This window comes from Adelges cooleyi, unplaced genomic scaffold (assembly GCF_023614345.1).
Source record: "Adelges cooleyi isolate 19-005CV unplaced genomic scaffold, UGA_ACOO_1.1 ACOO_flye_CR_arks_rails_tigmint_CR_PRNA_247, whole genome shotgun sequence".
In the NCBI taxonomy this organism is placed as follows: Eukaryota; Metazoa; Arthropoda; class Insecta; order Hemiptera; family Adelgidae; genus Adelges; species Adelges cooleyi.
In genome coordinates this window covers 478450-495895 of record NW_026095912.1, presented here as the reverse complement: position 1 = coordinate 495895, position 17446 = coordinate 478450, and the positions used below count along the sequence as shown (strand labels likewise).

The window sequence follows — 17446 nt, the reverse complement described above, 5'->3', positions numbered from 1 at the left end:
CGAATTTCAGAGGTAAACAGGCAGGTAGGCGGGCGAGCGGGAGGGCGGACCGCCGAGATTGCCGTTTGTTATGTCAATACGCCGGGGGTGGGGAGTGGAGGGGAGAGGAGGGGAGGGGAGGGGAGAAAAATCAAAGGGAATATTGTATTAAATAATCGCCGCGCTATTATTCGGGGTCGACCGTAGAATTTAATACATAATATGACAATAGGGAAATTCGAGGGCGTCGGACCGCGGTGTAATTATATTAATATTGTGCAGTGTGTGTGTGCAGTGTTTTATAGAGGTGTAGGCGCACGGTATAGCGCGGGAAATCCGACGTTGACGAATGCTTACCGTATACGCGGTATACGGTATGCGTGCGAGGGGGAGAACAAAAGCGGCGGCGGCGGCGGCGGCCACAGGGACGGGCGCGGGGCGGGTGACGGCGCGGTAAAGTTTTGCCCGTGTGTGTGTGTGTGTGCGTGCCGCTCGTTTGTAGGCCGTAGTGCTGTACGGCGAATCGTCCGGCGTACACGTTGAGCGCGCGCTTGTCTACCCTGTACACGCCGTCGACCGGCAGCCAGCGCAGCCGCCTGTAGTAATACACCGGTACACAACGTGGGTCGTTTACCTTGCCCGTCAAAAAACCAAAAACACCACCACCACCCCAGTTTACCTTAGTAAAAAAAAAAAACAACCCATAAATCCGACACAATTCAAACGGCCGCAAAGTATTGCACAACAGCATCTGAAAAAATGGAAAATTTGGACGTCAACGTCGTGCTCAAGAGGATTCCGGAGGTAAAAAGACAAAAAAAAATTTTCAGATAACGATATTAGTTTGTTATAATATAATATTATTATGTTTAACGTGACATTAGAGTTTGATGTAATACCTATCGGTTAATAAAATGACGTGTTATACCACTGGGAACGCGTTTAGAGTATAGTTAAGTCAAATCCTAAAGTAAACAAACCGTTTTGGAGGGGAAACCGCCGTTAAGTATCCTTTTTGCAAAATTTAATTAAAAAGTTACAACTGTTTGAAATTAAAAGGGTTTTCCAAAATGTTAAATCGTAAGATTTAGTGTGTGCAAAATAGACTACGTCATTTTCTTGTGCTGTGGGCTCAGTAAAATAAGATAAACATTTTTTTTTGAATAGCTGTCAACAATGTAGCGATAGAAATAAATTAACTGCCAAAAAAATAGTGACACATCGTAGTTTAACCTTCAAATTAAGATTTTGCTATAATCCTACCTAACTCCTTAATAAAAAAAGAGGATATTACGTTTTCTTAATATTAGTTTCTTATAAGTACCTAATTAAATGGACAATTTGGAAAAGGAAACACCTCAGATTTAAATTTGTTATCACCAATTTATTTATTTTTTATTAAATTTGTCTGTTTTCCCTCCAAAATATAGAGTACAGCTTTTAAGGATAAAACGTTTGACGTTTTTCAAAAGTCATAGTTTAGTTTAGAAAAAATTGTATTAGCTTGATTTTCGATAGAAACTTTTTCTATTTTTTTTCTTTCCACCGAATTCAGATTTAATGCGGGATTTTTAGTGTAGCGTTTAAATTTAAAATAAAACAATAAATGTTTGTTTTTTGTTTTGTAAGTTTTAACATTGGCAGTCACTTAGAAAACGTGCCTGAGAAAATTTAAGTTAATGAAAATTCAAAAGTATACATTAAAATCAAAGTATTATTATTTACCCCACTGACGGAATATGAAGTTTTCAAAACTTTTTCTCTTTAAATATAAAGCGCCAGAATAGTTTAACGCGCAAATCCATTATTTCAAGAAATAGTCAGTTATCATTTTTTAAATGCCTATTCCAAAAAATAAATAAGTTTGCCGTTTAGTGAAGTAATTTTTTTAGGGTCAAATATTAATCTCCAAAAAAATTAATCTTTATGGCAAGACCGTAAGACTCCATACTTATTATTTTTTTTTGTTAATATTTACATAATATCAAAATTAAATAATTTCATCCAAACACACTTGAAAACAAAATTAAGATTTTTTAAAACAAATATACGTACTGAATCCATTTTTTTAGACGGTTAAATTAGATTTTTCACCACATTTTTCTTGTGAAGAATTTTTAATTTTTGTTTAAAACTAGGTTTTATGACATTTAAACGTGTATGTGACTTGTGAATTCAGTAATTTAAAATTAGGTTTGAAAATTGTCTTGTCTGATGAATTCAAAACTGTCACAGAATTTTTATTGGATTTTTAATAGAATAAAAATATGATTTAAAGTAAAAAAATATTTGGCTTCACACTCATGTCGAATAAACCGTAAATCTTACCAAAGCTTTGTTTGTAAGCTAATCTGTACTTAGGATCAATTTTTCTTCCTGTGACTTTCTTTCGCAAATGAGCTTAGCAGTTTTTTGCATTTTCTTTTAAACTCTGTGATAACGTTTACAAAACTCTGGAACAGCAACCACCGTAAATCTTTTTGGACGGTTTTTACATATTATTATACTTATCTAAGCGAGTTTTAGGAAGGGCTGCATGTTTATAAGCCAAGGGGGAACGCCCGAGTACCCTTAAGCACCTCTCATCTGCCTCTCCCCGTTAGGCCTATATAAATGCGATTTAAAACTTTTATCTTACCAAAGTTGTAAAAATCACAGGTCGTTAAACGTAAATGTGAGCAAATAGTGGCAGATCTGTATTCGAGATCCAAAGAGTTTTCAGTTGGGAATCAACACAAAACTCATAAAAAAAATATATATATATAAACCACAGCATTTGTATCTTGTGTAAAGTACTAGTAGCAGACTTGCCCCATCCCAAAAATAAGAATTTCGATGAAAATTGTTTGTATTTGGTATTGTAAGACGTCATGTCATTTACTATACATTTCTATAAGCTATAATGTGTATTACATAAGTAGAGTTTTATCAAAGTTTTTGTATATACTTCCATACGTATGGGGAATCTTTCATATTCGTGTTTAAAGTTTAGTGCTATAAAATGGGGGCTGCTATTTTACCCTTCTAATAAAAATTTTAATTAATAACTATTATTTAATTTCTTGGGTGGTTTATGCTTTTAAACATTATATCACAAATAACTGTCCAATACATTTGTTTTTAGCTTAACTCCTTTTAAACCAATTCATTTATTATATATCAAACTTGTGCCATCACTTTTGTGACTTGTTTGTACTACATAATCATATTATGTTGACCCAAAGACACATTAAAACCAAAAAATAAAAATATTTGTTTTTTAGAACTTTCAACCGTACAAAAATACTTGTAGACTACAATATTATTGTCAGTGTTGTGGTCTTACTTTTTTTTATAGAAAACTATAAATTTAACAATTCATATGTTTAGTGGTTGGTTTTGGTGGTTTTTGTGTTTGGGTTTCTTAAAAGCATAAAGGACCTTTATTGTAAAATCGCAATTTACTCGGTTAAACTCTGAATTTTGAAATCTGAATGATAATATTTATGGTAAAAAAAATTGTATTAAAATATACGTATATTAAATCTAAAATACATTCGAATGAATTCATACATTTAAAAAGATATTCAAAAACGAGTGTTTATCCGCAAAAAATGCCTACTTGGAAACATTATGGAAACGTTCGCATTGCTTTCTGAATAATCTTTTATACATTTTCTCTGAATTCGATATATATATATAAATAAAATATAAGTATGGACTTCAACAATATCGTATAATTTATACAGTTATATGTTTGCCGAAAACTCAAATGAACTCAGATAGTTCTATTTTGAATCACTGAAATAAAACTGTTTTATGTCTTTATTTGTGTTTACTTGTATTGCTGGGAATATTATTTATTTTCAATGATATATTATAAATATAAAATATTATCTACTTAATTATTTCAAAAATCACAGTTTTCAAATATTAAATATCATCATTCTTTTAATATACAATTATTTTTTGGGGAGGGGAAAATCGCAGAGATATCATGTTATTGTTATCTAACCTTATACCATAACCTAAATTGAATATTTTTTATTAATTATGAGTTTCAGCACATTTTTTCCAGACGAACTCGGGCATTGTTTAATTTTCAATTAAAAAAAACTTATATAATGAATACAGTTTTATATCTAAATTACAATTGAATATTCATTTCAACTAATTTAAATAAATTAAAAAGAAAACTATTGAAATTAATTTCAAAATTACAATGTCACCTCTAAATTTTACCGTCTTTAAATAGCAAATACAAATTTATATAACATTATAAAATATATTTCATAATGTATTATAAATTAAATGATAAGTCCTACTTTTATACTAGACGGAAATATAACAGTAGAGGATAGATTGACATTGGTAACGGCTTTGAAAGTATTATACAATTAGTTTCTCCTTTTTATACATAAAAGTTAAGGCGAAAATCAATATTATTTTGTAGTGTACAATAATAGTATCGTATATTACTAGTTAAAAATATCTACACTTGTTTTTATGTATAAAAAAGGTGTAATATTATTAACGACTGATGCGAAAAATCTATAAACAATAATACCTTATGTAAAAGTTGTCGCATTATACATTTCACGAACGATATTATACATCTTGTCTTGGCCGTGAATTGTGTTTTGGCTTACAAGATTAAACATTGTAGTTACCTAGTACCTATTTAACAATTCTTATTAATCTATTTTTTTGTTTTAGGAAAAAAAATTATATATAATTAGTAAAAAATGTAAATAATTTCAGTGATCGACCAACGTTCTATAAGAGTATTTTTAACCTAAATATTATATATTTGTATTATTATTATTGTTCTTATAATAATTGCAGCAAACGGTAACGGGTTAAGTCAAAATTAATTCAATTGTCTTTATTTTGTCAGTTTTATATACTGATAAAATATGTTTTTAAATTAGTTCACAGCAATAAGTATAAGTTACTCGAAGAGATAATAATCAAAATATTATTTTTCCATCGCTTATCATTCACCGAAAATTGCCCAGTGTAAAGTATTATTATTTGTAAAATTGTCTAATATGGAAATATTAGGTTTACCCAAAATATGACCTCTACATTATTACAAAATACTCGTTTTAGGGTCATTTCATTTGAAATCAATACGATATTTTGTTTTGTACTTGTTATCAATATTCTAAAATTTAAAAAAAAAATTTAAAGAATTATGTATAGCATATACTGATTTTTTGTTTCCTGTACTTACTAATACTATAAACGTAAATTTTACCTAATTTTATTTGATATTATGTGAAATTGACATAATATAATTTTCTATTTTTTAAATTCATAATATCATATTGATTAATCCAGAAATAAACTATATAATTGAACACATGCAATTAAAAAAAAATAGTTTTTTAAAAAAATACCCAACGATATTCGCGCATTTTTCTTCCATCACAATACTGAAAAGGTTGAGATCATTTTTTTTTACCCTAATTGAATAAACCTTTAGACATTATAATTCTATAGTAAGATAGGGTTAGTTTTTTAACTAATAATATTTCTTTGTTTTACACCCATATTTACACTATGTTTCTCCCCTCAAAAACTATTAACTTATTTATAAAAAATAAACAGAATGTCATTTAAAAACCGTCGTTTTTTTTATACAAATTTTGTATTTTTTTGGTCAAAATTCTGACATTATTACCTGTTAACCTATTTCATAAATAATATTGATTAGTTATTTAGAAAAGTTTACTAAGAATAAAAACTATAACCGTAGTTTTTTTTCCAACCAAACGTTATGTCCTAAAGCTTATATTAAGTTTAAAAAAAAAATAGGTTTCCATTTTAAATCTTTCAAGTGGTATAAGCTGAAAATGTTAACAATCGGCTTTATTGTAATTTTTTTTTATCAATAAGGACAAATTATTTTTAATATACATTTAAAAACTCAAAACGAACTGAAAATATTATTGTTGTAGATTTGACATGGAATGACACTTATAATATATTTTAGTTGTTAGTACAAAAATGTATAAACCGGAAGTTAAAAAATTTTTTATAATACAGGTACAATTTAATGTTTTTTTTATTGGGATCAATTCGGTTTAAATAACGATAAACATTTTTTTTGAAAATCGATTTGTTGACAATAATATTTCAGGTAATCGTTCTCGTCTCGATAAAGCAATGGTTTTTTCTTTTTATAAACACTTTTAGACACACGAGATATTCAGCAAAATATTCCTTTCAAGTCAAGTAGTCCTAAACTCTTGATACACTTAATTATATTATATTAACGCGATAAACTGAAGTATTCTCTGTTTACAAAGTATTAAATTATTAGTATTTTTATTTTTTTTCTATTTTGTTGATAACAAAGCAAGTCGTACTTCATAAGTTGGTATAAATACAGGTTTTATGGAATTATGTTTTTATCTTGGGAATGTGTGATGAAAAAAGTTAATCATGCCCTAATTCCTGTGAAATTTATCATGCTATATTTCCTGTAAAATTATCTTACAATTTTATACGTGACAAAACAGTGATATTTATTGCTATAATCAAACTTGGGTGTAATTGTAATAATAATTTGAATAATTATACTACAAATTAAAAGAATGTATTAAAATAAAATCTCGAATATAGGTAATAATTATATTTTTATTCAACCAAAGCTGTGAGTAATAATTTCAAAAAGGTTTTTATTTGAACAAATTTAAATAACAACAAAATAAAAATTAGTAAAACTGAAAATGCATTTACATAATTCCCAACTAAAAAAATATTTTTTAAATGCCTAGAAAACGTTTGCATATTAAAAAATGTAAATTCTTAACGGTAACTTAATTTGTACGCTTTAAACCAGGCTTTATCCTTAATAAACCTCCTTAAATATTGTAACTAAAATATTAACAGTTATTTAAATGTGTAATGTTATAATATATTGTAATTAACGTTGTTTCGTTTATCCACGCTTTATTGTTATATTAAACATTAATGTGGTATTATACAACACAGAATTATTAAAAAACCATTATAAAACGATAAAGTATACTTGACGTCTCCTCGTGAAGAATTCCTAATATCTACTAAACGACATGCCATTGTGGGTTTTTTTTTAATATAATATATTATATTTTCCTTTTGGGTGTATATTAAAAAACCAATAAAGGCATTTTTAGGCGTTGCACTAATAATAATATTATAATAGCTGTTCATACCTACTCAATTTAGTGAACTAAAATAATACTGAAAGAAAAAAATTCGTGTAAACTCATGAAAATACCTTTATTATACCTGAAATTGAGTTAACTATTATTTTTATATTTTTCTTTTTAACAAACAAACGTTTCTTACTATTTCCAACTAGTTATGACGTTTAATCTTGGAGATGTGAATGCTGAAGTGTGCAGCGGCTATAAAACGGGTACACTAATAAATTAATATATAAAAGGAAGTTTAAGTGTGGGGCCTATTGTTAGGTTATTATTATTTTTTTATCAAAAGGAAGCGAGTGAGTTTATTGCCGGAATGTATAAGTGTTTGTGTAGTGAATCTTGTAGAAATATACCGCCACCGACATACAAGTCGCAGGCGAGTATTGATTCGAATAATATAATGTTTATCTACTGTTTATGGTTGGCTTTGCTCTGCTCCCATGCCGAGTTACTTAAAAATTATAACATTGATCTGAGTAATGGAATGCAAATAACATAGTCTTGACAGAACGATAAAATCGACATTAAAAAACAATACCTACTTTTATTGAATTACAATTTTTTACATTATTGCGTTGTATTTTTGTTTGTTTTTTTACCTAAATTTTAAAAGTTATTTTGTTATGCAAAATGTCAACATTTATGTTTTGTACTAATTTAATGAAATAGGTGGACTTTTTAAAATTGTAAATTATGAATCAAATTATGATCCGAAAAACAAAATATATAAACTGGCAAAAGTGCATAATAAAAAATATTGCTGTTTACCTAAGTAATACCTAAGTTTTTTACAAAATTTAAAATTTATGACTTGTGTCGATTAAAACTTTAGGTAATGTTTAATTAAATTTGTTTTATTCTTTATTTAGACATTATATAAATGGTTGTAACTTTTTATATCACAAATTATTTATTATATATTTCACAAATAGTTGTTGAAATACGATGAAATAAAAAGAATAAACGTTTTACCCATAATCGGATTACTTTTTAAAATACCTCAAAGGTATAATAAATTGTCAATACAGTATCAGTAAAATTTAAAACTATATAAATAAAAACTCACATAGCAAACACATTTTTTTTTAAAGGATTCATATAATATTTTCAACATAAAAACATGTTTATGTCTTTCGATAGCGTTGGTGTAAATGGTTGAAAAAACATCAGACACCTATATAAAAAATGTAAAAAAAAAATACACTTAGGTACAATGTTATAAAATGAAATAAGTACCTTCATTAAGTGCAATTAAATCGGTCAATTCAGCAAATGACATAAGTCATAAAACTAAAATTTTACTCTAACCGTATATTAGAACACAATTGTTACTCCTACATTTAACATTTTTTTTGCACTCATCTATTTTCAGCATTTGTTAATTTAAGTTAGTTTAACGCAGACATTTTATTAAAATCGTTGCACAACCTTGCGCCTTTTTTTCCTTAAACAAAATGATACTTAAAAACGCATTTATTACTAGTAAACATCAGAAGTGTAGACTAAAGTCCAGAATTCACAAAAAATACTAAAACCCAATGACTATTTAACGTAACAATATGTAAATATTAGTATGATATATTTTTTTTACAAGTAAACACATTGACTTATGTTGTTTTTGCAGTTATTCAGTTTCTTATGGGCAATATTTTCCATTAAATTTTAAGTAAATTTTGTAAAAACAACAACTTATGTATGACTCTTATTACATTAACAATACTACTATTTAGACACTTCGTTAGTGTTAATGTTTTAAAGTTGTTTTAGCCAATTCACTGATCAAAAATCGAAATCCAATACATTTTTATATCTTAAATAATAGTATCAACATTGTATATATTTATATATTTTGCTTAAAGTTTTTTTGTCAATTATTGCCACTCCTTCTACAATTGCTTATTACCGTTTCAACTGTTCCACTCAAGGCCTGTTGATAAATAGAAAGATAAATTATAGTCAACAAAATTACAAAAAAAATGTGTTCACCGGATGCAATGAGCTCACACGTTTGAATAAGGAATTGGGTGGACTTCTCGAGTGTTGTCGGCGATGTTTGCAAAGTGTATCATTTAATGATCTTTTTTTTTTGTAATTTTTTTTTTATAGGAAATGAGAGCTTTGCGCCTCAGACGTGACAAAGCCAAACGCGAACTGGCCGAGCTTGAAATGAAAGAAAAAGACGCCGTGAAGAAATTGATGGAAGTGACCGTGTTGAAGAAGAAAGAAAACGACGGTTAGTAGTGTTAGGGATTTCATTACAACGCCACGCCACGGTAACTTTATTTAGCAGCTAATAAAAGGATGTCTAATAAATAATAATAAAAATGCGGTCATGTCCACCGGGCAGCGTATTAAATGGGATTTGGACGGTGATGATCTCAGATAAACTAAATAAGGCCTGATTTCTTTTGTTGAAAAGATGACGAAATTGAATTTGTTGTTCGACGCTATAGTATCCGTACATAACAATCCCCAGGAGGAGGTAATGCTGTTATATATTTTTGGAATCGAAAAGAGATTCATTGTTTCCTGTGAATTAAAGTCGAGGGATAAGTCTTATAGCAGCTGATCATTGAATTAGCGTCATCGCGACACCGGAAATAGAATTGCAGGGGAGGAAAGATAAAAAGGGTATACGAAATTAGGGGTGGAATTAATAAGGCACTCCCGTTTTCTAAGATCTCTTGTACATGATTATTTAAAAGTTGGATCATAAATTATCAAAATATCCCTTAAATTATCCATTACCTTTCTTCTCCCTCCCCTCACATTTGAATTCACTGGAGATTAGTGATAAGGTGGATTAAAATAAAAATCAAATCGGAATATTCCTATTTTCTTTTGTAAAACACTTAACAAATTCCACATCTATTCTGAGACATTAGTCATGAATTCAGCAAAGTAAATAGAAAATAAAAAAAACTCTCTTATATTTATTTTAATAAACAGCTTTTTTTCTCTGAAAAACATTTTAACGGACAACTCACAGTAAGAACAACAAAAAACGGTGGGGTTTTTCACAACGCTGGAAGCGATTTAAAAAAAATAACGAAAGTCGCTAGTAAAATGCTAAGACCAAATTCGGTTCCAAGTCAAAAAAATAAAAAATAGATTTATTAAAATACACACAAAAAAGGTCAAATTTGACTGTACAACGCATATGTTAAAAATAAGGTCTTGGTGTTTATTTAAATTTTTTTTAAGTCATCCTTCATTTTCCAATATAACATATTATTATATATAATATAATATTATGTGCATTACAAGGAAGTACACAAATTATCCGTCTACTTTCACAATCCAGTCGTTAATTAAATTAATACAAGTTTATTGATAATACAAAAAAAAAACAAAGAACACCATTAACAACCGATGAATTGTCTTCATTTTCTCTTTTACTATACTCTCACTTTTTAGATAATAATTTTTAGCTATAAATTATATTTCAATACTTTACATAGTACTTATTATATTATATATAATACACTAGATATACCTATTACAAAAAACTTGCTGGTCTTATATATAATGTAGCATGAAAAAGATAATAATTACTTTAAAAATCAAATATCCAAATCTTTGTTAAATTGATTCAAAATAAAAAACCCTGATTTTGATTTTTAAAATCTAGCAATATCCCACTCTACGAACGAACAGGTTTGAATGCATTTTGAATATGGAGTGTGAATGAATGGATATTAATTGTATTTTTTTTACCTTTTGTTTTTTTCTAAGTATATTAATGATTTCGATCGACTAATTTTTGTCACCTGAATAAACTAAATGGAAAATTTCGCCATGAACATAAACGTGCGGTGAAATAGCCCAAATATATATTTTAGACTTAATAAAAAATAAAATTTTTTCTAAAATATATATATATTTTAAATTGCAGCCATATTGAAAGCTGCTCATGAAAGTTTGGGGGTGTTGGTCAAGAAAGTGAACGAACGCAAGACCAGGAACGATTACTTGATAAAGAAAATCAACAAAAAGCGCAACACCGATTTCGTTGCTGCTTCGCAGGACACAGAAGAAGCCATGTGAGTTAAATTAACATCTGTGAGCTGTTAACACAATAAGAGTAACGATATAATATTAATTTTGTTTTTTTATTTTTCACTATCGTTTTCAGAAACCACGCTGAAATGACAAGAGACATGATGGAGAAATTAAAAGAACAAACCGAAATTGTTGAAGTATAAAATTAGATTAGCAATCACTATTCACATGGTCTTAATCAAATCTGGGCAAACATTTTTAAACCGAACATTTTTTTTTAAAACTTAAATACATAAAATAACAATTTAACCAAAAAAAACTTTTCATATAACAGGTAAAATAACGTTTCAAAGTAATTATTAAATGTATATTTAAAATAATATAATATTTTTTTAAATTAATATAATTAAGAATAATAACAATAATTGAAGGAACAAACCGAAATCAATATTTTGGAAATTTTTTTTTGTTTGTCGAAAATAAATGTTAAAGTAAATCTGTTTAAAAAACATGTATATGTATATACATACTAATATATGTTATTTAGATATTATAACACATGCATGTAATAATTATTAATTACAAAAAACAAAACTAACAAATTATTTGAAACCAGACGTGGGTAGTAGGTACCTATGTAAATAAATTCGTATGAATATTTGCAATTAAATAAATCTACTAATAAAAACTCTACTTAGGTACAAGTAAAACTTTAGTTTAATTGAAATTAATTTAACAAACATATAAACAAAAAGTATTTAACTTTACAACTTAAACGATTACCGCGAATTAACTTAAAATAATATTTTATCGACATTGGTAGGATTAAAATATTCCTATAAAATAACTTTATCTCATAACAAAAATGTATTTGATTTTATGTGCTATTTTTAAAATTTAAACACATAATTATTTTGCTTTTCATTTGTATTTAAAAAAATATTAAATAACTTAACTGAATTATTAAATGAAACTTAATTTGTTTTCAGATAAATTTGTTAAAAAAAAGTAAACTATTAATTGGTGTCAATAAAATATTATTTTAAATATAAAGTTTTACATATCGTCCCAAACTAGTTTTTATTTGAAATGGTAATTATAATTTATTTAAATTAAAACAAGTTTTGGTGCATTAAAACAACTATATACAAATAAATAATAAATTTACAACATTTTTTACTTAAAATTACGGCGCGCTATAATTTTTTTTAAAATATTCAAATTAAATTTTTAATTGATAGAGAATTTTCAGACCAAAAAAATTTCATAAACCTTTTCCCCTAGAAGAGGTGGGAACTTTATCTATTGTCCCTTTTCTCTTAGGTGAAGTTTTAGGGCTTGAGGTTTGAGTTTTCTCAATATTTATCATATTGTTTACCATCTACACATTCGCATTGAAGCGTTTTTATATATCTGTTGACTGTTGATTCACTCATACAATAAAAACTTAAAAATGTATTATGATCAAATTGTAATTTTCCCATTTTTTACATGCGTATGTTTTTGGGCTGAATACACAAAACAAATAAGTAATTTTTTTTTGGTTTTTCCTTAATAAAAGTTTGACTACAGACTTTCTAGGAAATATTATACATTATAACCACATTCAATATCTACATTCAGTCTAATTTTCAGACCTCAAACTCTAGAAAATTAATAAAACAAAAAGGTTGCATCTCGTCTAGCGGGATAGGGTTTTTGATACTATTTGGATTGTCAACGTTCATTGATACAGTTATTGTAGCTAATAAACTTCTCGCACAAATGTGATTTTAAGTTAAAAAATATGTTTTAGGTGTTTCTCTTGATTTGCGAGTGGAATAGAGATTAAATTCTGTGGCCTATCAGTTACAATTTCTGATCTACAGGATCTACATAAACAAATCGGTTCAGTAGTTTAATAGATATTGTCGGTTCAGACACAAAAAATTCAATAAAAACAAAATATTGTACAAATAATATTAAAAATAAATAAAAAAATAGTTGAACTTAGACGTGGGTGTATAATGGAGAATACATTTTTATTTGAATTAAATTTGAAATCATATTTTTTTTTAAATTTTAAACACTCAACAACATAACTCTGTACTCTGTCCCACCTCAAACATGATCTCTCCTCACTACGGCCCGACCTTACTTGACCTGGCTTTATTTTTGGTAAATTTAAATTAGAAATTCTGCCCGGATTTGATGGTATCTAATTGTATTTTATACACCTATTGAAAATAAAAAATAAATGATTTTCTAGAGCCAGGCTGCTTTGATGAAGCGCACTCGTGACCACAAGATGATGGTGAAAGAAATCCGTGGCAAAATAAGTTCTTTGAAAACGGAAATCGCTCAAAAACAACAGGAAATCAAAATGGAAATCGACGCGTACAGAATGCTGGACAAGCTGTAAGCGGAAGAGTATAATTTTTTACTAAACCTATTTCCGGCGAAAACAATAATGTACTAGTACAATTATTGCATATAACATTTTATACATTGACACTTGTGTTTCTCCCCAAATATTATTTAGAAGTCTGTGATTAGAAAATATGAATAGGTAAAAAAACATTACCATTTCACACAAGTCCAGATGAGCCACTGTCGGATGTACGGTTTCTTAGATAACCATTTCGGTCATTCTGGTCATTGCAGCTATTGTAGGCAATATAAAAAATATATATTGTATTCTGATCGATTCGAAATAAACACAGAGGCAAACATAACAAATAAGTAAAATTTGTGTAAATAGCCTATTTCTGCCTTTTTATCCATCTCGATTTAGCAACAACAACATTAATACAAATTCTACTTGTTATTTAAATTCCAAATTTCCTCCAAATAATACACTTGAAAAAACATTGTAGTTGAGAGTTTTTTAACACAGTTGGAAAAATTGTAAATGCAATTTTTCTTTGATAAGTCTATTTTTTTTATACGTCAACATATCAGCTAGGGATAAAAAAAATTATTTTATATATTTATTTTAATTTTACAAGTAGCTAAGAAGATAGTTTTATCGATTTTTTTTAGACTGTGTTCAATAAAAATGTTTTATTATAAATTGTTTATAATATATTTCACACATTTTTGTTTTTTAGACTTTTTCCCTACATTTTTTTCTTTTTTTTGATTTCATAATATTTTTAATTATGTTTTAAGAATCTTACACATTTGACGAATTTGATTAACATTGCAAAAACGTTTAAAAATGGGGCTTTAATAATATTTCTTTGCTACTTTGGTAAAATTTTTCTAAAAATATACAATTATTCTTGACAATTTTAGATTTATTTCAATCAGTTCTATAAATCATAAATTTCTGTGTATGTTTTATACAACTTTGCATAGATTGTTTGAAGAGGATTTAAATGAATTTAATTTATATTAATAATACATTTCCTAATGTTGTTTAATACATTTAAAACATTCAAAACACACAAGTATTTTATACAGCGATTATGTGTTCAAAATAAAATAATAATAATAATATAATTTCTACTACTAAATAAATCATAAAATTGCAATTTTTTATGTATACTTAAAGTAATCCTATCCCGGCCTTCCAGCAATATGGTTCTATGCATGGAAGAGCTGTGCATGAAATTAATCGATATATGAAATACGCCAATTTGGTAATGGAAATATTTTAAGATTTTAAATTGCATATTTGCATTATATTTTTACTCTATTTTAACGTAAAAATCTTGTTTTTAATTCATGATATAAAATTAATAAGCTTTAAGTATAAATTAATTACTAAAATCTTATGATCTGGTCAATTTCTATTCAATTTTTAAATGATTATTTTTTTAAACACCTTTTTTTTGGTGCATTATTTCTCTAATTACTGTTTATAATAATAATTTTGTTGGAATAATTTAACACTTTAATTATGAAATCATGTTTATAAATGAAAACTTTGATTGTATTTGTATTGAATGATTATATTTGACTTTTTAAAATAATTTTCAATTACAATTTAATATAAAACCGCACTTGGTTTGTAATTTAAATACATTTATAGTACAGGTAGTTATTAAAATTGTATTTAAATACTTTTTTATTTATTTTTCAAATTTTTATTTAAGAACTTTTTAATTAAAATATACTTTTATGGCTTCCATAATTTTGTTTTTTTAACTACTAAAAGTTTTCATATGTTTTAACTCATAATATAAATTTTATTAACATTAAATTATGTTTTTAACGTTATTGTTATACACAAATACTTATTTCATTTTATTGTTTTAACTTTTATTCCAATAATTTTTTTTGACGTTCAATTATTATTTTAACCAAAATAAAATAAAATGATAAAAGACAAAAATTAAAATTTTGCTAATTGTGATCTGAATAATTGTGCTATCCGCTTGTCATTGTACTCAAACAATTTATTTTTGCAATAATAATTAAAATTATTGCTTATTTCAAACTTATACTTTGTACTTACTTTTGTTTTTGTATTTTTTTCAGTTGTCAAGACATAAACGCGGCCAAAAACAAAAAAATCGAGAATTGCAACGCCGTGGAAAAAGAAACTAAAAAATTAACACCTAAACTCGAAACGCTCAGAGCCGAAATGAAAAGAATCTCAATGGATTAATATCCAAACTCAAAGATTGAGGATTTTTTTCTTTTTGAATTTTAATTTCCATTCGAATTGTGTTTAATCAAAGAATTTTCCTTACCCTTTTTTAAGATGATAATTATCATACATGTTTTTTTTTTATTTTGTTAGGTAACCTATTTAATTAGGTAATTTATATATTGTATAAGGATTGACGTTTGTTAATTTTTTTATTTATTTGGTACGGCGTCCATAAAGCCTTCGTCGGCTCAAGCTTTTATACGTTTTATTTTATATTATAATATAACTACACGACATTTTCAATACATTTCATATTGTGTACGCAAAACTCTATTTGACCCCAATACAATTTTTTATACCTAGAATTGTGTATTGTTTGTTGTTTTCGTCGAAAAATAAGTAAAACGAACACAAAACCGATTATTTCCAAAACAATAACATAAAAATATATCGTTTGAGCGTTTCCCTAAAAAAAAAAAAAATAATAAAAATTGTATAAATTATTATTCTAACAAAAAAAATATAACATTAATCGGTTTAACGATTTCAGGAAATAAACAAGACGTCTTAGGCCACCGTTTCAACAGTTTAAAAGTTGTTCAGAATTTAATCTTCAGTTCAAAGTAATATTTATAAGCCGTTTAAGTATATTATTGTATATTAAATTACCTGAACTTAACCCAAATCGGTTGGTCCAGGAAACTTCATATTGTGCTTCTTTTGCGCACTCGACTTCGGTTTAAATGTTTTTTTTTTATGAAAGAAATTATTATTATGCAAAATTTTCCAGCTTAAAGTTCAAAATCGCCTAACAAACCTAATTTTTTTTAAATGAATTTGAAACTTTTAAGCCGTTTTCACACTTTTTTTTAAATTTTAAACATAATATGTAACTTTTGTTATTGAAAATTGAGTCAGACACCGTCCGTTGGACTTATTTTTGAACTTACTGGCAATGAAAACTTAATTTAGGGCATGTTTTTTACATGTTTATCAAATTTCAACAAAAACTTAAACAATAATTCTTTTTAATGCCTCTTTTTTTATTATGACACATGAAAAAAACGATTAAAACAGAAATTGTTTATCATACTTTTAAGTAGTTGTGTACAAAAACTACATTTTCGGTGTTTTACTTTTGTCGTAAATTTAATAACATTACAAACATTTGGCGCGCATTGATTGGTTGCACAAATTAAGTTGCACAAATCTTTATTGCTTTGTCGGCTATGCCATATTTCAAAATTACCTTTATAACTTACTGATACAACTTACATTTTTGATAATATGCTTTATAATATTGTTATTCATTATAAATTAAAACAAACAATAGCAAGAGAAAATAAACACAAGCAGGCAATCAAATCCAACGACCAAAAACGATGGTAAAATTAAAATTTGTTTAACTTACTCGTTTGAACACAATATATCAACTTACAGAGGCCACACGTAACTTGTCATCTTTTAATAATATTGAAAAAATAAAAGATAATTAAAAAAAAAAAATCAAACAAACCTACTTCAAAGTTGTTTATTTTATTTTTTTATTATTATAGCTTTTTTTATGATTTATGATAAATGACAATCAGTTTTTTCCACTTATGTCAAGCTTAACTCCCAAAACTAGGTTATCTAGAACAATTCTCAATTCACTAATTAGTTTTCCCATCGTTTTGTGGTAAATTAAATTAATTAATATTCTCTC

At 27.0% G+C, this 17446-nt stretch overlaps 1 protein-coding gene across 1 annotated transcript; it reads left to right on the top strand.

Moving 5' to 3' along the window:
* The first annotated feature begins 501 nt into the window (after positions 1 to 501).
* Positions 502 to 16098, top strand: LOC126836664 (uncharacterized). Its single transcript, XM_050570260.1, has 6 exons — positions 502 to 783; positions 9267 to 9393; positions 11056 to 11203; positions 11296 to 11359; positions 13411 to 13559; positions 15627 to 16098. The coding sequence occupies exons 1-6, from the start codon at positions 739 to 741 to the stop codon at positions 15754 to 15756; spliced, it is 663 nt and encodes a 220-aa protein (XP_050426217.1). The 5' UTR covers positions 502 to 738; the 3' UTR covers positions 15757 to 16098.
* The last annotated feature ends 1348 nt before the right edge of the window (positions 16099 to 17446 follow it).